The sequence below is a fragment of the Leguminivora glycinivorella genome, chromosome 23, assembly GCF_023078275.1.
Source record: "Leguminivora glycinivorella isolate SPB_JAAS2020 chromosome 23, LegGlyc_1.1, whole genome shotgun sequence".
Taxonomy (NCBI): domain Eukaryota; kingdom Metazoa; phylum Arthropoda; class Insecta; order Lepidoptera; family Tortricidae; genus Leguminivora; species Leguminivora glycinivorella.
The window spans coordinates 2,599,831-2,623,718 of NC_062993.1; the positions used below are offsets into that span (position 1 = coordinate 2,599,831).

Sequence of the window (23,888 nt, forward strand, 5' to 3'; positions counted from 1 at the left end):
TCCACGTTTCTACTTAAGTCCGCAAAAATCACCCATGGTTGCTATAATATAGACGGATTACTTTAAAATAAAAATCATAAGTATGAAAGTATACAACTAGGGAAGAAATAAAATTATTTTATTGAATCATTTTTGATTTGTTCTTTTTCAAGTTTATATAAATAATAAATTTTCAATTCGCTCAAAGGTTGGAAGAGATCCCTTATTGGGATAAGTTCGCCTTTGTACATCATAACTATACTGTATTTTTATGTCCTAACTTGTCTTATGTACAATAAAGTGTTCACATACATACATACATATATTGAAATAGATATCATACACGAAAGAAAAAACGACAAGGCCCACGGTGGCTGAGCCGGGAATCGAACCCGGGTCTTCAGCTTACGCAGCTAACGTTATTACCAGTGGCCACCAGGCCAGGTTAAAAAAACCGGCCAAATGAGAATCTATTTTCGCACAATTGTAAAACTAAATTATTTTTACTAGTTACCTCCAAAATACCAAATAAAATTGGGCTACATAGTACATCGTTTTCTGAAGATTTTGGGTTCATGGGGTCGGAACGGGTATAAACTAACGTAATTTATGGTGAATAGGGCCAAAACCGACTTTTGAACGTCGATAGCAGTTTTTTTATATGTGCCATGCTAATTTTTTACACAAAAAATCTTCCGGCAGTGTGAACTTCGGTTTGTCTTTGAAAATATGTCGTTTTATTTAGTAATTTTCGCTCACCCTAACGTTGGAGTGAATAGGGTCGGGAAGGGGGTGAATAGGGAAAAGGGTTGACTCTTTCGGATTGCGAACAAAATATGACCTGTCACGAGCGTATTATATTTATTTTACCAAAAAATAAGGATTTAATATGTTATGAGTGGTCGGTAATGAAATCTACACATATTATGATAACCCTTAACCAACCTTTATAGTTAGATGGTGCTCTGACGCGGTGAATAAGTAAGTATGGTCGTGGGCAGTGCGGATAACGTGTCAAAATATAAGCATAGTTTGTTGCTATTTTTCATGTTTAAATAAACTTCTAAACTAACGTAGTGGGTATTAAAGTAAAAGGTTCACAGTGAATATTAGGTTGCCAGAAATGTGTTTAGCTATACCATTGTATTGAATTTTGTATCATAAAGTCAAACTAGGTATTTACTACTAATGATTTACTCTGTGGGGTGTCTTTGATCACTTGCATGGGGTAACATTGACCATAATGACACAGTTAATTATTGTCTGATTTTGTCACGGTACTTGTTGAGGCTGATAATTTGATCGCTTCTTGTGATAAATATTGAAATAATTGCAAATAAAGTTTTTCGAAGATGTTAATTTTTATTCTTGATCAAAGTAACCCCAAAATAGCGTTAAAGAGTTGTAATATTTGACTGCGAACCATTTTTTTTTATCTTTTCTTGACATAAAATACTTTTGTAAGGGATTACATTCGATTATCATTAAAAAAATATATAGTGTATCAAAGTAACCCCAATGTCAGTTTATGTTTGATCACATCGTTTTTTTTTGCGTACATTATTTTATTTATTTATTTATTCCTTATTGCACATAAAAAAATAAGTACAAATGGTGGACATAATGCCTTAAGGCATTCTCTACCAGTCAACCACTGGGTTAAAAAGAAACATTTCATACGTGCAGGCATCGTGACAGAAAACAATAATCCTGATATCACTTATTTTGTTACCTTTTTAGATTTTTAGCAGGAAAAGACTGAAAAAGTTGATGGTCCCATTTTTTTTCTTCCTTAGTTACGTTACGTTGACCAATTTTGGAATTTATACTTCTCTAACTCCTACATTTAATGGGTAAAAATTACCCATTAAATGTAGAAACTAGAGAAGTTTAAATTCCCAAATTGGTCAATGTAACCCCAGTTTACGGAGACACCGTCAACCTATTCTAATAATTCTCTTTTTATTTGAAAGAAAATTCGTTACGATAATATGCATATAAAATATGCAATCTAAGATAAAAAATGCTTTTCATATAGTTACAAACTTAGTTCAGATTTTTTTTGTACAACTTTTAAAAATTGTTCTACCTATCAAGTTCAAAATAATTTTCCTAGAAAGTCTTTTTTCTACTCCCGAACTATTATTCGTCATTTACAGGGTCGTGCATAGATCTTTAAAACCCTACATAAAAGTCTATTCCCCAAAGCCAGTGTCCGCCGGCTTTCCGCGCATGCGCGCAGTATCGAAAAAACTGAAAACGCATTGTTTGGCTCTGTAACCATGGCATCGCCTTATAACGATACGGCGCGCGTGCGCGGGAAGGCTTTGGGCAGCTGAGCTGACAGTGCAAACCTTTGCGTCAAAATACAGGAAACAGTGTGAATTTCACGAAAGTTATTCAAGAAACCTATTAAAAACTAAGTGCATGGTCGTAGAAAAAGTATTGTATGCAACGGTGTTTAACTGAGTCAAAAAATACTCGTGGCGTCTTAATAACAATTTTCGGCTTCGCCTCAAATTGTTACCCACGCCACTCGTCTTTTTTGATCTCCTTTAAACGCCTGTTGCATAAAATACTATTTAAAGTTCTGCTTTTGAGATTTTTTCATATTTGAGAAAACAGCCCTTATGGCCTGAAATACGGCATACGGCAGTGATATTGACATTGACATATGCTTTTTCGTATTTTGATGGTATTTTGACTGCACTAAATTTTTTGCCATGCTAATTTGAACCTTATCTCTGAGCGATGTTTTTTAATTTTCAGTTACATCACAGATGTGTATGACATGACATCTAGGTATTTAGCCATTTAAAAGAAACTACAAGGGGCTTTACAGACGTGGCGACTGCAACTGGTACAGGGCCTAAGCCATAATTTAAAATTATATTGTGATTTTTATATGTATTTGTGGTTTATTTAATACTAAGTATGAGTTTCAACATTTTCAACTCAAGGAACTGAAATTAAGAGAAGGGACTCGGAAATTGGGTAAGATCAAGAGTCTGATGCAGATGCCGATGGCAGTATTGGATAAGATAAGATATGCGTCGATATTCCCTGTCTTTCTTTGTGTCTCTGACATGACTGCTGCTAAATAGCTGTACTCTATTCATTAGGTTTTTATTTTATACACATACTTTATTTTTGTATCAAATTTAATACACCCCGCATATACGTAATGCACAGCACAGGCCTCCGAAGACCGGCAGGGCAATCATGGTCGCGCGATAAATGGTATAACATCGGGCCGTCCCTATCGCACTTACAAATAGTGTGATAGGGCTGATGTTTTATCATTTATCACGCGACCATAATTGTCTGCCTGGAGGTATCGGCCTTTAGCCCTTCACACACGTCTTTGAATAATGTTTGCGGGGATAGGCAGGCTGACGATTTTTAATCTAAGTATAGAAAAGTAACGCAAAATGAAGTGCAAAGTAATTTGAAATACACCTAGATAAACAATCAATTGAATAAGGAACGTTATCTACATATTTAGGTAAATTTAAGTCACATGAGACATGAACAGAGAAGGAAAGCTAGATGATGCGTATTTTTTCTCTGTCTTCTTGTATGCTACCTTTTTTACAGTTTTAATTTCTCAAGGAGGTCAGTAGTTGACTACAAACTCAAAATAACACTCTTGAAAAAAATTTAGGGTCACTGACCTTTCACAGTAAATTGAGGTAGTGTGAGTGAAGGGTGTTTGTGTGTGTAATGGGGTAATTTGACAGATTCTGAAAATTCTCCCCATGCTCTACCCCCGCTCTTTTTCCTCCTTCAAAACTTATTTAAACGGAATCAATATTATTGCTGCAATGTAAAATTATTTTTTTTCCTTTTTTCTCCGTGTTTTCTAACGCGCTTATTTTTAGGAGGCGGTTTTTTTTTCATGGTTTGTTTAAGGTACACACCGACATGCTGTAAACATTTTTTAGTTTTTCGTAAGTTAGTCGTTAACGGTGGTCTACAGCTAAAATTGATCTACGACAGAAATGATCTGTACATATTAAAGTAAGTAGGGAAGAAAACCGCCATGCTGAAGTGTATTTGTGCATGCCACGTCTGGTCTGTCGCATGCATGGTGAGACGACTTGGACGCCTTTATGAGTGACTGCATGGCCGGAAAAATAACACCAGAGGGAGTTGAGGAAATCAAGGCCTTTGCCCAGCAGTAGGGCACTATAACGGGCTAATTAAAAAAATCTGTACCAGTTTAATTTTAATCTATTTTTAAGAAATGTTCCTACTAAAATGTAGATTCTAGCGAAAAAACGTACCTAGGTTTTTCCATTATTTTTAGCTGCAAGCCACTATTTACGATTTAATCGATTTAAATAAAACTTGCCTACTAAATTATCCATTTGCATATTGATCGTAGCGAAAACACGTACGAAAACGACGTACGTTTTTCTGTTTTACTTTTTTAAAGGCACAGGTCACACGTTTTTCATCAAATCTATGTCGTACCGTTTAGGTTTTTTGGCTAATTGTTACCAATCTTGAGTATCACTTTTTTTGTCCATAATGAAAAAGGCCGTTTTTTGGAAATTTTTGATTGACTCGAGCGTCTTTAAAAATAAAAATATCAAAACGTTCCAACACAGATAAGATTAATAATTAATAACAATCTGACTGGGAACAAATCAAATTATTTTATTGAATATTTTTTTGATTTGTTATTTAATAACCTAACAACAAAATTAAAATTTTGATAAAACTCCCGACCGCGACATAGTGGACCGATTTTCATGAAACATGGCTAAGAACACTCCCGACTAACTCAGCTTTCAGACAAAAAAACTAAATTTAAATCGGTTCATCCGTTCGGGAACTACGATGCCACAGACACACACACACACACACAGACAGACAAACAGACAAATAGACAGACAGACACGTCAAACTTATAACACCCCTTCGTTTTTGCGTCGGGGGTTAAAAATAGTCTTTCGCTATATCGTAATGCTGCAAAAGGATTCATATAGGAGGTGCAAGCACTAATTGTTGCCTTGGGCCTTGTCGTTTTTTCTTTCGTGTATGATGTCTATTTCAATTTATAGAATAATCTGTGTTGAAAAAATCAGTCTACCTTCAAAAACGGGAGGGAGAGAAAAAAAGGGAGGAAATAGTCGAGAGCGTTGGTATGGAAATTGAACCGTCCTGTATCGTCTAAAAATATAATCGATTGTCGATTTAGCCCCGCTCCGCAGCTGCCAGCTTGCAGACCTGAGGTTGACTATGATAAGAGAAGCATCTTAGCAGGTTGCCTCAAGGGCCTACTCCAAAATCCTGCCAGATTTCCGTCCATAGTCCATAATAGTGCGTAATTTTATTTTCACGAATTTATCGGATTCGGATCGGACGTAGTTCGAAAGCGCTCTATTTTTAACGTAAGTACGTACCTATCGTCATATTCAGATAGAACGAATATTTTCTTTACCTATGTATTTACAAATTGTCAAATCTTTTGGGAATTACATAAAAGTCATAAAATTATTAATTTAATTAAATTTTGAAAAAAAAACCCCGACTCCGACATAGTGGACCGATTTTCATGAAACATGGCTAAGAACACTCCCGACTAACTCAGCTTTCAGACAAAAAAATCAATCTAAATCGGTTCATCCGTTTGGGAGCTACGATGCCACAGACAGACACACACACAGACAAACAGACAGACAGACAGACAGACAGACAAACAGACAGACAGACAGACAGACAGACAGACACGTCAAACTTATAACACCCCTTCGTTTTTGCGTCGGGGGTTAAAAATGTTATTATTTAAATCTACCCATCGATATACCCAAACCCATTGCGGAAATATAAATTAGAGAGGCACTCCATAAATGTCAATAAACCCTTAATTGCATGATTTTACTTTTTTTAACAATTTACAGATATATGACACCATGAATGGTGGTATATATGCTGAGCACTGGAAAAATAATGAAAAAAACCGGCCAAGAGCGTGTCGGGCCACGCTCAGTGTAGGGTTCCGTAGTTTTCCGTATTTTTCTCAAAAACTACTGAACCTATCAAGTTCAAAACAATTTCCCTAGAAAGTCTTCTACTTTTGTGATTTTTTTCATATTTTTTAAACATATGGTTCAAAAGTTAGAGGGGGGGGGGGACGCACTTTTTTTCCTTTAGGAGCGATTATTTCCGAAAATATTAATATTATCAAAAAACGATCTTATCCCTTATTCATTTTTAAATACCTATCCAACAATATATCAAACGTTGAGGTTGGAATGAAAAAAAATATCAGCCCCCACTTTACATGTAGGGGGGGTACCCTAATAAAACATTTTTTTCCATTTTTTATTTTTGCACTTTGTTGGCGTGATTGATATTCATCTTGGTGCCAAATTTCGGCTTTCTAGTGCCAACGGTTATTGAGATTATCCGCGGACGGACGGACGGACAGACAGACATGGCGAAACTATAAGGGTTCCTAGTTGACTACGGAACCCTAAAAATCTATCACCATTTTTTTAATATGAAACAACGTAACTAAAAAAAGATAATTTTTAATAGCATATTGAAAAATTCGAATATTGCTTAGTATTTTATCGTGAAAAACTGTACTAAATCTAAGATTGATTCAATGTTTGTGATGCTTGGAAAAAAATCCATCACCAAGTAAAGAAGGGTTAAATATAAACGACACGAAGTTTAATTCGAACACAACAGTTCACAATTGCGAGCAGCGGTGACGCACCGCCAGTTTTGGCGACGCGGCGCCGCGTCGCAAAAATTCTGCGTTGCGGTGCCGCGCCGCGAGTTTTTGCGGTGCGTCGACGCACCGCGAGTTCTTGCGTCGCGGTGCCGCGCCGCAGATTTCCTGCCGCAAAAACTGGCGGCGCGGCAACGCAACGCAGAATTTTTGCGGTGCGTCGCCGCAACGCGCCCATGTGGCCAGGCCCTTAGGTGAGCGGTATGTTCAACTTTCGTATGAATATCGGTTTTTTAAAGAAACAACACTATTTTGTCTTTAGCTTCCGGTGTGTTTAGCCCGGCACTAATCATTTCCGGTAGCCATTACCTCACATTCTTTTCGCTCTCGATCTAACTTGCGAACGCGTCGCTGCATTAAAATTGCCATTTATTGCTAATTAAATAGTTAAAGTCACATTTTCCCAACAATTATCGTTAAATTAAGTTTAAACTCAGTGCTAGTCACATTATCAAAGTGGACAGGAAGAAAGCTCTGCTCCAAGAACAGTTCTGGGCTCGAGGAGACGGTAAGCCGGGCCCGCACGTGCGCCTTGCATACCAAGGCTGATGGTAAGCGAGCTGAAACCAACCCACTGGAACCTCATGCTAAAAGGTATGTGACATATGCACTGTTTTTTCCCCAGTAAGTGTTTGTTTAAATCTCTAAAATTTCGAGTTATCTTTGTCAATTTCGTCTTAAAGATATTTTATTAAATTACAGTCCGCTCAATTAGTTCATCATTAAACATGGACTATTTTTTTAAAGCTGTCCACCCCATTTTTTTCTTGGATTTGGAAATTTTGATGTGCTTTCCACTCAGAATCGCGAGCTCTTTCGATCCTAATAGGAGAAAAAAAGTGTCCCAAGGTTTTTCTCCCACTCTGTTACCATTTTTGCATACATTTTGTATGGCGGGAACAGAATGGAAGGTTTGAAAAATGTATGGAAATTTTGGGACATTTTTTTTCTCCTATCAGGACCGAAAGACCTCGCGATTCTAAGTAAGAATCTCGTAAATACCCATGATACAATAAAAGTGGGGTGGACAACTTTGAAAAAAAAAAAAAATGGCCCATCTAGACAAATATTAATAAGTATAACATAACATATAATCACGCCTGTGTCCCATAAAGGGGTAGGCAGAGCACATGAAACTACTCGTTTCAGTGCCACTCTTGGCAAATAAGTAACGGGTTGAAAGAAACCGAAACTGTGACATTGCAGTGACAGGTTGCCAGCCTCTCGCCTACGCCACAATTCAACCCATATCCCACAGTCGCCTTCTACGACACCCACGGGAAGAAAGGGGGTGGTGAAATTCTTAACCCGTCACCACACAGGCAATAATAAGTATAATCTTACCCAAATCAATTTTCTTGCTAGGCGTACTGCTCTTAGTCTTAGCCGGGCTCTTCAAACTAATATTCAACGTATTCGCAGACCCCAGGCCAGTAGAGCCCAGGCCAGTAGAACCCAGGCCGGCTGCACTGACGTAGCCATCAGTATCGCGCTCTCTCTCTCGCTCGGAGGAGCGCGAGCTGAGCGAGCGAGGCGGAGGACTGCCCGCACCATCGTCGCGGTATACGTTTTCTCTGAAAATATAAAACATTGAATTAGCAATAATAAATTTAAAGATGGAAATTTACAAGGAACACATTCACTAACAGACAAATAAAACTGGCCAAGAGCAGTAGTTTCCCGTATTTTTCTCAAAAACTATTCAACCTATCAAGTTCAAAAGTTCAAAACAATTTTCCTAGAAAGTCTTTATAAAGTTCTACTTTTGTGATTTTTTTCATATTTTTTCAACGTATGGTTCCAAAGTTAGAGGGGGGACAGTCACATTTTTGTAAACTTTTGGAGCAATTACTTCCTAAAATATTAACAATATGAAAAAAATATTTCCGTAAACCCCTATTCACTTTTAAATAGCTATCAAACAATATATCACACGTTATGGTTGACACTCCCCACATTACGTGTTAGGGGGGGGGGGTCACTTTGTTTGTCCGTTTTTCACAGCAAAACGGAGCGACTAATTGTCGTGATTTTTTAAGTGGAGATAGTTGAAGGGATGGAGAGTGACATAGGCTACTTTTTGTCTCTTTCTAACGCGAGCGAAGCCGTGGGCAAAAGCTGGTTATAAGTAATTGAAAGCCGATTGAACTTGTCACATATTTTATTCAGCCCAACTTTTCCTAGAACGATAAATTTGATGCCAATAAAGAAAATTTTAACCCCCTTATTCATAAACGTACTCTAAAGTTATCAAGCCGATAAAGTTCGTTTGTCCTTTTCTATCACACCAATACGTCGGAAAGGGACAAACGAACTTCATCGGCTTAATAACTTTAGAATACGTTTATGAATAAGGGGGTAAATACTTACTTGTTGGCTTTCCGTGCGCTGGCGTGGCTGGGCCCATGGCTGTAGTCGCCATCGGAATCATCTGCCCGGTCGTAATCGTCTTCGTCGTGTCTTTCTTTTGGTTCATCTAAAAATAGGACAAAATAACATTTAATTACATACATATCGTCACTAACTCGTATCTCACGCTGCTTCTCAAAGTTAAAACGCAGTAAGTCTATATGCATTCCATACATACTTACTACAATTTTCTTTTCATTGACAGACGAAGATACAAGTTTTTTTAAAAGTAGTTACGATATAATCACGCAATAAAGGGGTAGGCAGAGCACATGAACTAATAAGTTCCAGTGCCACTTGGCAAAAAGGGGTTGTAAGAAATCCAAATTGTGACATTGCAGTGACAGGTTGCCAGCCTCGCCTACGCCACAATTTAACCCATATCCCACAGTCGACTTCTACGACACCCACGGGAAGAAAGGGGATTTAATTACCTAAACTAATTAAGGTGACAAAATTTGAGGCGGGATAAAAATCAAGAAAGAGGACAATAAACGTGAAATAAATGTAATATACAAAGAAAAAGTGACCAAGGCCTCCAAGTGTCCTGAGCTGGAATCGAACCAGCGTCCTACGTTTACCGGAGACCGAGGACGCTGGTATATGACATTTATTTAATGTTTACGAAGTATAATAGTAGTGTGACTACATAAAATACAAATTAAAATATTTTCTATGAAACATTGTCTTCGGTTACCGCGATAGATACTCATGAAATAAAACTATGGAAACGGATTAAATCGCGTATAATGAAATTAAAATTCATCCCGACGTTTCGGTAATTTTTTTGAATATTGCATAACTTATTAATAGTATTTAAACCTGCCTTAAAAATATTATGCCTATATTATTTGTGGTCATGGTTCATTAATATTTCTTGTATGTGGGTAGCTTTTGCACATTGTAATTTTTCCTCAGTCACCCGTTGACCACGAACGCTGTAAAGAGTTCGAAACGTCGGGATGAATTTTAAATTCATTATACACGATTTAATCCGTTTCCATAGTTTTATTTCATTTTCTATGAAAATAATTTAATTTGTTCTTATAAAGAGGACAATTTTTATTTGTAAGGTGTATTTTGATAATAGGTCAGTGAGAGCAGCTACCAGATTATGTGCCACTGCTCAAAAACCATCTGAGAAGACCTTACATAGACCTACCTTGCATATATTTTATATGACTATAACTATAACCTAACCACAAAATTAAAAAAACCCCCGACCGCGACCTAGTGGACCGATTTTCATGAAACATGGCTAAGAACACTCCCGACTAACTCAGCTTTCAGACAAAAAAAACTAAATCGAAATCGGTTCATCTGTTCGGGAGCTACGATGCCACAGACAGACACACAGACAGACAGACACGTCAAACTTATAACACCCCGTCGTTTTTGCGTCGGGGGTTAAAAATAGAATAAAAAGAGCGAAGTATACTGTCTTACCCCAGTTATTGCCACCGCCGCCGCCGCGGTCGCTGTATTCGCCCCAACCTCCTGAACCACGCATGCCCATGGCACCAGCCTCCGATGACATGCCTACAAAAGAAAAAAAATTTAAAAATGTATCATAAGGACATCCTTACACAAATTGACTAACTCCCTTGGCCCTTATTCATTATTACGTTGACTAAAGATGCTAATATAATCGTTTGTCCCTTTCAGATGTATTGGTATTATCAAAGAGGATCGAGTATTATAGACAGTTACTGTCACAGTAAAATGTGTAATCACAGTGCATAGACATTATTAGACAATCATCTCTCGACACAAGCTTAAAACTTTTGAACCTCAGTTTTGACAATTTGGCCCATCTTAGCCTGATATGTGTTAAAATAAATGTTAATTAATTAGCGCCATCTAGCCGAGCGGTCCCCAAAGGTGTAACGCCATCTAGCCCACCGTACCTTTTTCTCTATGGTTCCGAAGTACGTTTTTTTAGACTTTATCTGTCTATACGGAGTTATATATGTCTTTTGTATTATAGAAAGGGAATAATACAAAATCATTTATTCAACAAATAGGCCACGGGGGCACTTTTACATGTCAACATTACAAAGTATTAATTAGAATTAAACAAATTAAATTAATAGAAATATTAACAATTAAAAATATTAATCATAAGCAAAGTAGCTATACACTGATATAGAGTTAGAGATGTATGAAGTCTCTAAATGTCATATTATTACTAACTATAATTAATACATAAAGAAAGCACAAACAGATACAAAGAAAAAAGAAGAACAAGACAAACAAGTTTTAACGTCTAGTCAACTTTAGTAAACGTTTATGAATTAGTTTTTGTACCACGGTAACCTCAAGAAAGCTTGTGTTAAATAAATAAATTATTAAGTTAACCACAAACACTTAAACCCCTGTATGTGTTTAATGATCCGGAACTGGATCATATTCCGACGGACTTTTCGTTAAATTTTAATTGCCTAGCGTAGCGCTGGTAGCCTAGCAGTAGCGCTGGTAGTTGACGTGCGACTTTCGTTCCGGAGGTCGCGGGTTCGAACCCCGGCTCGCACCAATAAGGCGTCATCCATATATTACGTCACAGTGTAAGGGGGGGGGGTCATACTAAGTGTGACAATCCCTGTTAAAGGGATACAAAAAAGCGTGACATAGGAGGGGGGAGGGGTCCAAAAACCTGAAATTTGGTGTGACGTAATATGTGGATGATCCCTAAGTTTTTCGGAACTTATGTGCGAAATGTCATTTGATATTTGCCAGTCGCTTTTCGGCGAAGGAAAACATCGTGAGGAAACCGGACTAAGTCCAATAAGGTCTTTCTAGTTACACATAGGGTTGGAAGGTCAGATGGCAGTCGCTTCGTAAAACTAGTGCCTACGCCAAATCTTGGGATTAGTTGTCAAAGCGGACCCCAGGCTCCCATGAGCCGTGGCAAATGCCGGGATAAGGCAAGGAGGATGATGATGGAGGGTCTAAATCGAAATAATCTTACCTAAATTTGAAATTCAAAAGCCAGAATTGATTTAACTCACCGATATATTTGTCCTTGTTCTTCTTAGCCTTTTTCCTCTCCTCTCTCAGTTTGTCATCGTCCTGGATAAAGTCGATCAGTTCTCGCACCTTGTGACGAACGTTGATACCCTGAAAGGATAACAAAAATAACGTTATTTTTATGACAATAACCAAGAGTCAAAGTCGTAGTAATTTTCTAACACGTCCAAAATCATAAATAAGGTTTTTTTTTGCAAAAAATTCATTTTTGGTACAAGCTTTTATCGCCAACTGTACCTTTCTTTCAACAGCCAGCTACTGCTTTCCGAGACGTTTCTAAAAACCTTTTACTCGATGGGGATACGACGTTTAATAAGAGTTCCTATGAGCACTTTTCTGCTCCATCATCGTATCGGCTCCATGATACCATAATATTGCATTGTCACGTGATTTGCATATTTGTGCAAAATTTCAGCTCAATCGGAAACCGGGAAGTGGGTCAAATTTTACATGCAAGATTTGATTATAGACAAACAACGGGACAGGTGAAAGGAAAGAGGATCGAGTAGGTATTATAGAGAGTTACTGTCGAAGTAAAATGTGTAATCACAGTGCATAGATTGCCATCTCTTGACACAGGCTTAAAACTTTTGAACCTGTTTTGACAATTTGGCCCATATTCTTAGCTTGATATGTTTTAAAATTTCAAATATTAATATTACCGCCATCTAGCTGAGCGTACCCCAAAGGTGTAATGCCATCTAGGCCACCGTACCTTTTTCTGTATGGTACTGAGGTACGTTTTTTCCTTAGACTTTATCTGTCTATACGGAGTTATATATGTTTTTGGGTGAAAGTATATAAAAGCTTGTAATAACCCTCACCTGGTCTTTGCCCACATCATCCACGTACGTGTAGTTTTCTAATGAGCGCAGGTCGTATATGTGTTCCCGGGCTGATGTGACCACTCGCTCTGACCCGTTTCGCACCAAGTAGCTTAGCAGGAGTAGGCACTGGAAGATAAAATAGGTTACAGAGTTATTATGAGAGAAAACGTATAGAGTGATTGCTTTGATCAACTATTATGCGAGTAACTCAGACCAAGAGACATCGCTTCACTTTGATACCGGAAACAGTATATTGATAAAATAGGTATACTTCCCACATCACCCAACTTAGATTCTCAAAATCAGGGCTCGGATACCGGTTCAATTTTCAAACCGTTATCATGTACTTGCGGCAAAACCTTTAAATTTCGTTTCCGCTCGAAAAACCGCTATTTTTAAACCGGTTTTTAGGGGAACGCTTTCATAAAGGTTTCGTTCGATTAACCGGTATATAATTCGCAGCATGATAGGTAATACACTGTTCTAACCAAACAAAAAAAACGCTGAAAAAAAAAAGTTCTCATAACGTTCGCGTTCTTTACAAAGTTCGGAGTAAAATCGAAATAAACCGGTTTTAACCGGTTCCGAGCCTTACTCAAAATTAATGACCAACCTTATAGGTCCTCCTCCAGTGTGACCTGTTATCATGCAACATCCGCCTCCAAAGCATAGACATGACTTCAGGAAAATGCTCATATGTGAAAGTGGCGAGCGCCAGTTCTTGCATTTGCTGCCCGGTCGGACCCCAGGCCTCGTCTGATGTCGCTTCGCGGACCTTGCCTTCGACCTCTGTGTAGTTCATTACTACGTTTGTACTGTGAACAAGAAAAACGATTATAAGATTTGCTTTAATAATACGTCGGTGGCAAACAAGCATTTGGGCCGATTGGTGGTAAGTAGTCTCCACAGCCTATGGACACAGGAAACTCCAAGGGTGTCGCCGATTCTAAAACTTCGCACTTATGTCAAGCTTTGTCTTATTTTATATTAAAGTAAAACTGGTATATATATTAAAGTTTCTAATGGGCCGGCAACGCGCACGTGACACCCCTTGAGTTGCGGGCGTCCATAGGTTGCGGTGACCGCTTTCCATCAGGCGGGCCGTATACCTGTTTGCCACCGACGTGGTATAAAAAAAATGTCCACCGGTCTCTGATAAAAAATGTCTGTGGCATTATGGCATATGTTCAAATAAGTACTTAAGTAGTTTGTTGTCTGGGTTTTAATGAGATAGCGCTGTTTTTATCATATAGTTCCTAAGACGACCTGGCAGGCAATTATGGTCGCGCGATAAATGATAAAACATCTGGCCGTCCCTATCGCACTTACTAATAGTGCGATAGAGACGGCCTGATATTTTATCGTCTACCGCGCGACCATGCTACCCGTGCTGCAGTCTATTATATCAGCACCCTCGACCACCCAATTGGTCAAAAATCAAACATAGCTAACATACATAGTTACATACAAAAGCCCGAAACTATTATATATGACAATATGTAATTATGTATTGTAAATAATGTACATTATACCAGCATACATAAACCACATAATTTCTTCTTCTCCTATAAAAACGCCCGCATATAAAATAAAAAACCACTACAAAAAACGTGACTACATTCACACAAAAGTTACGCAAGAGAAAGGATTTCAAGGCCACTAGTATAATTGTCTCAAATTACCATATTCATTTGACCTCGATTCTTAACAACTTTATTTGTAACGAGAGCTCATAATAAACTGGTCTTTTTAACAAATGCATCTAAGGCCATGGTCCCCGCAAAAGCGAGAAGTCTATGAGCTAGAGGCGAACAGAATATAGTCGCTCCCGTGTAAGTGTAACGGCCCAGCCACGACATTGGTCTAAGCGCGACAGCGGTGAGCGGCGGCCATTCATTGGAGTGAGACACAGCGATGGGACTTTTCATTCGCACGTATGGCTGCCGCTCGCCGCTGTCGCGCTTAGACCAATGTCGTGGCTGGGCCGTAAGGCCTGAGTGGATGCTCGGTGCGGAGTGTTTGGCGGGGTGGGGCGTAGTCCCATACAAAAAACAGACTTTATTTTACATATTTTTAAATTAAAGGAAAAATATATGGTAAAAAACACATCTCCGGCAGCACTCGAACCTGCGACCTCTGGCCTTGCCGGGGCCATTTTTCCTTTAATTTAAAAATATGTAATATCGCTCGCAGACGTTTCTGCATGATAAAAAACAAATTTAGACTTTATTTTTTTCTGCTGTCAATATGCCTTATTTCGAAAAAATGTATACCACATTTATTATACCTTATATAATTCTCTATAGGATAGCATTTTTCAAAAAATGTCCTCTTTTCGAGCCATCCAGCCCACCGTTACAACTCGGGACACTGTCGATCAAATATATGAAAGAGGCACGTTCCTAGCACACAGTCTAAGCTCGTGTAGGTGTACTATGCTTGTATGAGTGACATATGACAGGTCGACTGTTCGCGTTTTTGACAAGCGGTAACTGTGAGGTAACCGAGAGGGGTTGGGCGGCACTTTCAGCGGGGAGCGGGAGTGGCCATACTGTACGATAGTACTCTTTATTATACTGTGCCACCGTGCAGTGTCGACTCAGGACACTTGTATGAACCTCAATTGTTTGACATGCACGCCGCACTGCCCGCTCCGCTGCACGCCCAATATGAGCGTGTGTCTTACGGCTCAGCCACGACATTGGCCTAAGCGCGACAGCGGTGAGCGGCGGCCATTCATTGGAGTGAGACACAGCGATGGGACTTTTCATTCGCACGTATGGCTGCCGCTCACCGCTGCCGCGCTTAGACCAATGTCGTGGCTGGACCGTTACACTAAATAGAGAGCGAGCCATTTATAATCATCGCTCGGAGACGAATTATATCGCGCTATCATCGCGTCTCTTTCATTTACACGGGAGCGACTATCTTTTGTTCTTTTCTATGACCTATAGCTTGTCGTTTACTCGCTTCTGGTGGGACCAGTGCCTAAAGAGATACAATAATTGACCGTTTTTAGTTGAACTTTAGTTTATTTTCAACAGTATTGTAGTGAAGGTTATAGGTAGTTTGGATGTGCATTGAACTTATTTTTAACACGCTTTTATTAGGTCGTCGTGTATGTAACTAACTATTAGGGTTTGCTCCCGGGAAATACCGGTACCGAAAGTACCGGGAATTCCCGGGATTTTTGGCCGAGCAAAGAACCGGGAAATCAACTTGAAAAATCCCGGTACTTTCGGTACTTTCGGGAAATACTTTTTAGTGACTTTTTTGCTACAAAATTTATGTATTTCTGTTTTTATTATTTATTTAGTAAAAAAATGGGCGTAGGTACAGTAACAAGCGCCTAATCACAATTTAATAGCGGGTGGCAGTGGTAAACTGGCTGCCGTAGTCACCGTGATACCCTAGCTAGTCCCGCTAGTTGGTTGTATTTTTGGTGAAGGTTTTTTTTTGTGGTTTTTGGTGAATTTGTGTATTTATTTTTTCTCTCTCAATCTTATTTATTTTCTCATTTGACTCATTTCTCTACATGTTATATAACAAAGTCTCCCGACGCGTATGTCTGTGTGTTCGCTAATTTTGCGATAGACTCAAAAACGACTAAACGGATTTTCATACGTTTTTCACCTATGTATGAATATAGTGATTCTTTAGATTTTAGCGACAACCTTAAAATTTTGTAAAAATATAAGATGAATACGTTATAAGGTTAACGAAAAATATTAGGAAATTACGATTTGACACAATAATTATCTGAATTAGAAAAGGAAAAGAAAAATACTGGATAGGGGACCCTGTTTGGTGATGATGATGGCCGCGTTCCTTAGAAGTCCGTTGCTTCGAGCTGGCTCCAACATCGTCCTCTTCCACGTAGCTCTTGCTGATGCTGCACATGATCGATGCTCTGCTACGGGTGATGATGCGGGCCGGGCTAACCCTGGACTCCCTCGAACATGGGCCGGGATAACCCTGGACACCTCTTCATTTGCGAGCCGGGAAACCCTGGACAACGCTCTTCTTTCTTCGTGGTCTTCTTATTGCTTTCGGTTGTAGGACATCTTCTTCTTAAAAGTGGTTTCTTCAGCGCCGATCTTCACTAATAGTCTTCAGTGGAATAAATAATCTTCACTCTCGACGTTCTCCGGTTCCCCGGGTCCACAGTGTGCCTGAACTGTGAACCCGGTCTGACTGCGTATCTGAAGGTTCTTCACTGGTTCAGTGAGGCAAGGTCGCCATGTAATAACAAGATATGTTATTACTGATGTGGATGGGCAGCTTCACGGGATAAGGTGTCGTCAAATGATAAACACGAGTAGTAGGTAAAGCGTAAAGTAATGAATCTCAATCAATCCCCTATATATACATGTTTGGGTTGTCGCTGACCAAGCAATATGCGTTATGTCGCAGTAAACCATTGTATTACTGCTAAACACAGAAAGTGGCTAATATGCCATTACAAAGGTTTAAGGTTTTGTTATTATAAATTGATTAAAACATGACGATATGTGCTAATCAAGTCGGTAAAAGAGCTTCAATCGAAAACCCTGCCCATACCGATCGACATATAACAAAATAATGTATGGTGGAATTGTACCTCTTATACACATACACATGTAGGTCTAGAAAAAAGTCGGCAATGGCTTATAAGGATAACTGTTCTGCTTTAAAAAAGGTTTATATATAATGTGGTATTGCAGAATTCCAAAGAAATTTCCAGAAAATTACCAACTTTCCCGAGAACGTTCCCTCTGACTAGCAAATAATAGTGCACTATGTCAAACGTTTTGTTTCCTTTAGTTTACATCCTTTGCTTCAAATGACGTGTTTGGGGAATTTTGTGAGGTTTTACTGCCCGTCTATAATCAGTTATTATATTTCTTTAGTAGTATTTGTCTTATTTCTTTTACTAAGCGATTAAACATCTCCCAGTAATGGCAGATCGCTTAATCGGAGCAATGTATTGCAACAGTAACCATTAGTGCCACATGGTATGGTTGCCAGTAAAACCTCACAAAACGTCGGGGTCGTATTTAGGCGGAATTCTCACGATTTTTTGCTTGTTCTCCCGAATTCCGATTTATAATAAGTAATAAAAAAAGACAGATAAAATAATACGCCGATCGAAGCCGGGGCGGCTTGGTTATAGTAATATAACATAATAATAAAAGACGTAAAATCCCAAAAAAATGTTGTTGTATTCGAAAAAGCGAAATAATTAGACCAGTCCCGAAAGTACCGAAAATCCCGGGAAATCCCGGTTCCATATTGCTTCGGTACCGAAAATCCCGGTTCTTTAAAACAGTACCGGTACTGCAATCCCTACTAACTATGTAATGGAATCTGCGGAGGCTAATTTAACCATCTTCCAGGAGTCGTAGCGTAATGAAAATTGGCAGCTATATGTAGTTCCGATGACAATACAATAATATGGTACTGTTGAGCTGATCTGATGATGGAGTCGGAAGATATGAACTGGAACTACATGATGGAACATCGTATCATAGCCGTTTTTGGGTTTCTTAGAAAAGTCTTGTAATGAACTTTGACTACAATTAGGTTTCAAGGTCTGATGATGAAGCCGAAAGATATGAACTAGAACTACATGATGGAACATCGTATCATAGCTGTTTTTGGGTTTCTTAGAAAAGTCTTGTAATGAACTTTGACTACGATTAGGTTTCAAGGTCTGATGATGGAGCCGGAAGATATGAACTGGAACTACATGATGGAACATCGTATCATAGCTGTTTTTGGGCTTCTTAGGAAAGTCTTGTAATGAACTTTGACTACAATTAGGTTTCAGGGTCTGATGATGGAGCCGGAAGATATGAACTGGAACTACATGATGGAACATCGTATCATAGCTGTTTTTGGGCTTCTTAGAAAAGTCTTGTAATGAACTTTGACTACGATTAGGTTTCAAGGTCTGATGATGGAGCCGGAAGATATGAACTGGAACTACATGATGGAACATAGTATCATAGCTGTTTTTGGGCTTCTTAGAAAAGTCTTGTAATGAACTTTGACTACGATTAGGTTTCAAGGTCTGATGATGGAGCCGGAAGATATGAACTGGAACTACATGATGGAACATCGTATCACAGCTGTTTTTGGGCTTCTTAGAAAAGCCTTGTAATGAACTATGACTACGATTAGGTTTCAAGGCCTGATGATGGTGCCGGAAGATATGAACAGAAAAAAGGGGGGGGGGGGGGCGATAAGTTGGGTTAGCGTTTTCTTGTGACCTTTAAGAGCAAACAAAGGGGGGCTCGGGGGGCTAAGCCCCCGCATTAAAGAAAAATTAACGTAGTTTTTAAAATAAGTTGGGTTAGCGTTTTCTTGTGACCTTTAAGAGCAAACAAAGGGGGGCTCGAGGGGCGAAGCCCCCCGCATAAAAGAAAGATCATCGTTGTATTTAAAATAAGTTGGGTTAGCGTTTTCTTGTGACCTTTAAGAGCAAACAAAGGGGGCTCGGGGGCGAAGCCCCCGCATGAAAGAAAGATCAACATTGTATTTAAAATAAGTTGGTTTAGGGTTTTCTTGTGACCTTTCAGAGCAAACAAAGGGGGCTCGGGGGTCAAGCCCCCGCATGAAAGAAAGATCAACGTAGTATTTAGAATAAGTTGGGTTAGCGTTTTCTTGTGACCTTTAAGAGCAAACAAAGGGGGCTCGGGGGCGAAGCCCCCGCACGAAAGAAAGATCAACATTGTATTTAAAATAAGTTGGTTTAGGGTTTTCTTGTGACCTTTCAGAGCAAACAAGGGGGGCTCGGGGATCAAGCCCCCGCATGAAAGAAAGATCAACGTAGTATTTAGAATAAGTTGGGTTAGCGTTTTCTTGTGACCTTTAAGAGCAAACAAAGGGGGCTCGGGGGCGAAGTCCCCCGCATGAAAGAAAGATCAACGTAGTATTTAAGATAAGTTGGGTTAGCGTTTTCTTGTGACCTTTAAGAGCAAACAAAGGGGGCTCGGGGGCGAAGCCCCCGCATAAAAGAAAGATAAACGTTGTATTTAAAATAAGTTGGGTTGGGGTTTTCCTGTTACCCTTAAGAGTAACGAAAAGAGGGGCTCGGGGGGCGAAGCCCCCCGCATAAAAGAAAGATTAACGTAGTATTTAAAATAAGTTGGGTTAGCGTTTTCTTGTGACCTTTCAGAGCAAACAAAGGGGGGCTCGAGGGGCGAAGCCCCCCGCATGAAAGAAAGAACAACGTAGTATTTAGAATAGGTTGGGTTAAGGTTTTCTTGTGATCCTTAAGAGTAAAGAAAAGGGGGGCTCGGGGGGCGAAGCCCCCCGCATGAAAGAAAGATCAACGTAGTATTTAGAATAAGTTGGGTTAGCGTTTTCTTGTGACCTTTAAGAGCAAACAAAGGGGGGCTCGGGGGGCGAAGTCCCCCGCATGAAAGAAAGATCAACGTAGTATTTAAGATAAGTTGGGTTAGCGTTTTCTTGTGACCTTTAAGAGCAAACAAAGGGGGGCTCGGGGGGCGAAGCCCCCGCATGAAGAAAGATCAACGTAGTATTTAAGATTAGTTGGGTTAGCGTTTTCTTGTGACCTTTAAGAGCAAACAAAGGGGGGCTCGGGGGGCGAAGCCGGGCATAAAAGAAAGATAAACGTTGTATTTAAAATAAGTTGGGTTAGGGTTTTCCTGTTACCCTTAAGAGTAACGAAAAGGGGGGCTCGGGGGGCGAAGCCCCCGCATAAAAGAAAGATTAACGTAGTATTTAAAATAAGTTGGGTTAGCGTTTTCTTGTGACCTTTAAGAGCAAACAAAGGGGGCTCGGGGGCGAAGCCCCCGCATGAAAGAAAGATCAACGTAGTATTTAAGATAAGTTGGGTTAGCGTTTTCTTGTGACCTTTAAGAGCAAACAAAGGGGGGCTCGGGGGCGAAGCCCCCCGCATAAAAGAAAGATAAACGTTGTATTTAAAATAAGTTGGGTTGGGGTTTTCCTGTTACCCTTAAGAGTAACGAAAAGAGGGGCTCGGGGGGCGAAGCCCCCCGCATAAAATAAAGATAAACGTTGTATTTAAAATAAGTTGGGTTAGGGTTTTCCTGTTACCCTTAAGAGTAACGAAAAGGGGGCTCGGGGGCGAAGCCCCCGCATAAAAGAAAGATTAACGTAGTATTTAAAATAAGTTGGGTTAGCGTTTTCTTGTGACCTTTAAGAGCAAACAAAGGGGCTCGGGGGCGAAGCCCCCGCTTAAAAGAAAGATCAACGTTGTATTTAAAATAAGTTGGGTTAGCGTTTTCTTGTGACCTGTAAGAGCAAACAAAGGGGGGCTCGGGGGCGAAGCCCCCGCATGAAAGAAAGATCAACGTTGTATTTAAAATAAGTTGGTTTAGGGTTTTCTTGTGACCTTTCAGAGCAAACAAAGGGGGGCTCGGGGGGCAAGCCCCCGCATGAAAGAAAGATCAACGTAGTATTTAGAATAAGTTGGGTTAGCGTTTTCTTGTGACCTTTAAGAGCAAACAAAGGGGGGCTCGGGGGGCGAAGCCCCCCGCATAAAAGAAAGATAAACGTTGTATTTAAAATAAGTTGGGTTGGGGTTTTCCTGTTACCCTTAAGAGTAACGAAAAGAGGGGGCTCGGGGGCGAAGCCCCCGCATAAAAGAAAGATTAACGTAGTATTTAAAATAAGTTGGGTTAGCGTTTTCTTGTGACCTTTAAGAGTAAACAAAGGGGGGCTCGGGGGCGAAGCCCCTGCTTAAAAGAAAGATCAACGTTGTATTTAAAATAAGTTGGGTTAGCGTTTTCTTGTGACCTTTAAGAGCAAACAAAGGGGGGCTCGGGGGCGAAGCCCCCGCATGAAAGAAAGATCAACGTTGTATTTAAAATAAGTTGGTTTAGGGTTTTCTTGTGACCTTTCAGAGCAAACAAAGGGGGGCTCGGGGGTCAAGCCCCCGCATGAAAGAAAGATCAACGTAGTATTTAGAATAAGTTGGGTTAGCGTTTTCTTGTGACCTTTAAGAGCAAACAAAGGGGGGCTCGGGGGGCGAAGCCCCCGCATGAAAGAAAGATCAACGTAGTATTTAAGATAAGTTGGGTTAGCGTTTTCTTGTTACCTTTAAGAGCAAACAAAGGGGGGCTCGGGGGCGAAGCCCCCGCATGAAAGAAAGAACAACGTAGTATTTAGAATAAGTTGGGTTAAGGTTTTCTTGTGATCCTTAAGGGTAAAGAAAAGGGGGCTCGGGGGCGAAGCCCCCCGCATGAAAGAAAGATCAACGTAGTATTTAGAATAAGTTGGGTTAGCGTTTTCTTGTGACCTTTCAGAGCAAACAAAGGGGGGCTCGGGGGCGAAGCCCCCCCACATGAAAGAAAGAACAACGTAGTATTTAGAATAAGTTGGGTTAGCGTTTTCTTGTGACCTTTAAGAGCAAACAAAGGGGGCTCGGGGGCGAAGGCCCCGCATGAAAGAAAGATCAACGTAGTATTTAAGATAAGTTGGGTTAGCGTTTTCTTGTGACCTTTAAGAGCAAACAAAGGGGGGCTCGGGGGGCGAAGCCCCCCGCATAAAAGAAAGATCAACGTTGTATTTAAAATAAGTTGGGTTAGCGTTTTCTTGTGATCTTTAAGAGCAAACAAAGGGGGGCTCGGGGGGCGAAGCCCCCCGCATGAAAGAAAGATCAACGTAGTATTTAAGATAAGTTGGGTTAGCGTTTTCTTGTGACCTTTAAGAGCAAACAAAGGGGGCTCGGGGGGCGAAGCCTCCGCATAAAAGAAAGATCAACGTTGTATTTAAAATAAGTTGGGTAATGGTTTTCCTGTGACCCTTAAGAGCAAATAAAGGGGGCTCGGCAAAAAAGAAATACTTAAATTTTGTTTGAATTAGTTGAAATGTGACAATATTTTCTAATCGAGTCAAACAAAATCCCACTAGCTGAGAGCTTCAAAACAATGTATGGCGAAAGTATGTCTCTCTAATGTCTTCAAAAAGTCCGCGATGGCACATGTCTATATTGTCTATCTTTTACGGATAACTTACTAGGTATAAACATTTTTATGATAATACCGTAATAAGAAGGTAGCCGCTAGTTATTATTAAGTAGCAATTAGCAATAAGTACACGTTAAGCCACAAATGGCATGTAAAATCCGCCTACTTGAAATAAATTTATGTATAAATGTTAAAAGTATTTCATTATTAATGACTAAAAAGTATAAAATAAATTAATAGTTTAAAAAACACTATAAAACACGCTTTTATAAATGCACGTAAAAGCCAAAAATAAATTATGGATCGTTCAAGTTGTCTCTATTTGTGAGCTGAAGTTTAAAAACTATGTGCTTTTAATTATAATATTTGATTGTAAAAGCGTGGGGCGCTGGAACAGGAAAGACTTTCTTGTAAACAAATACTAATCCGAACTTCCTGGCGAATGAAGTTGCATAAGAACATAACGTTTACATATGCCGCCTAAGGGTTACCAAAGAGAACCAAAGATATCTCGTCCACGAACAAGAACTCTGCATCCTGTCACTGTAGACACTTTCCCCATTTGTACTTTGATTACCGGAAAAAAGCGGCGTTCTAAGTGTCGGTGACTGTCGACTCTCCTCGCTACTAGCGCATATTTTGTCTGAGTTCGACAAACTGGTACCTACTTTGAACACTGACTTTTAATTGATTTGACTGTTTAATGAAGAACCTACTAGTGATGCTGCAACTCCAGTTAGCGCGTCAATCTGTGTAACCTCCTTCCCGTAACATAGCATAATTTGATTTATCAGCAAGTTATACAAAAAGTCTTTCCTGTTCCAGCGCCCCACGCTTTTACAATCAAATATTATAATTAAAAGCACATAGTTTTTAAACTTCAGCTCACAAATAGAGACAACTTGAACGATCCATAATTTATTTTTGGCTTTTACGTGCATTTATAAAAGCGTGTTTTAT

At 39.6% G+C, this 23,888-nt stretch overlaps 1 protein-coding gene across 2 annotated transcripts in view; it reads right to left on the reverse strand.

Annotated features, from left to right (window-relative positions):
- Positions 1-23,888, reverse strand: part of LOC125238435 (clathrin interactor 1) — a 59,609-nt gene that overhangs the window by 30,775 nt on the left and 4,946 nt on the right. For both annotated transcript variants that reach the window (XM_048145780.1, XM_048145779.1), the window contains exons 2-7: positions 13,604-13,805; positions 12,988-13,116; positions 12,145-12,253; positions 10,583-10,675; positions 9,098-9,203; positions 8,072-8,301 (exon numbers count right to left, since the gene is read on the reverse strand). In XM_048145780.1, coding sequence (XP_048001737.1) covers positions 8,072-8,301; positions 9,098-9,203; positions 10,583-10,675; positions 12,145-12,253; positions 12,988-13,116; positions 13,604-13,805 — 869 coding nt within the window. The remainder of the gene's footprint in view (positions 1-8,071; positions 8,302-9,097; positions 9,204-10,582; positions 10,676-12,144; positions 12,254-12,987; positions 13,117-13,603; positions 13,806-23,888) is intronic.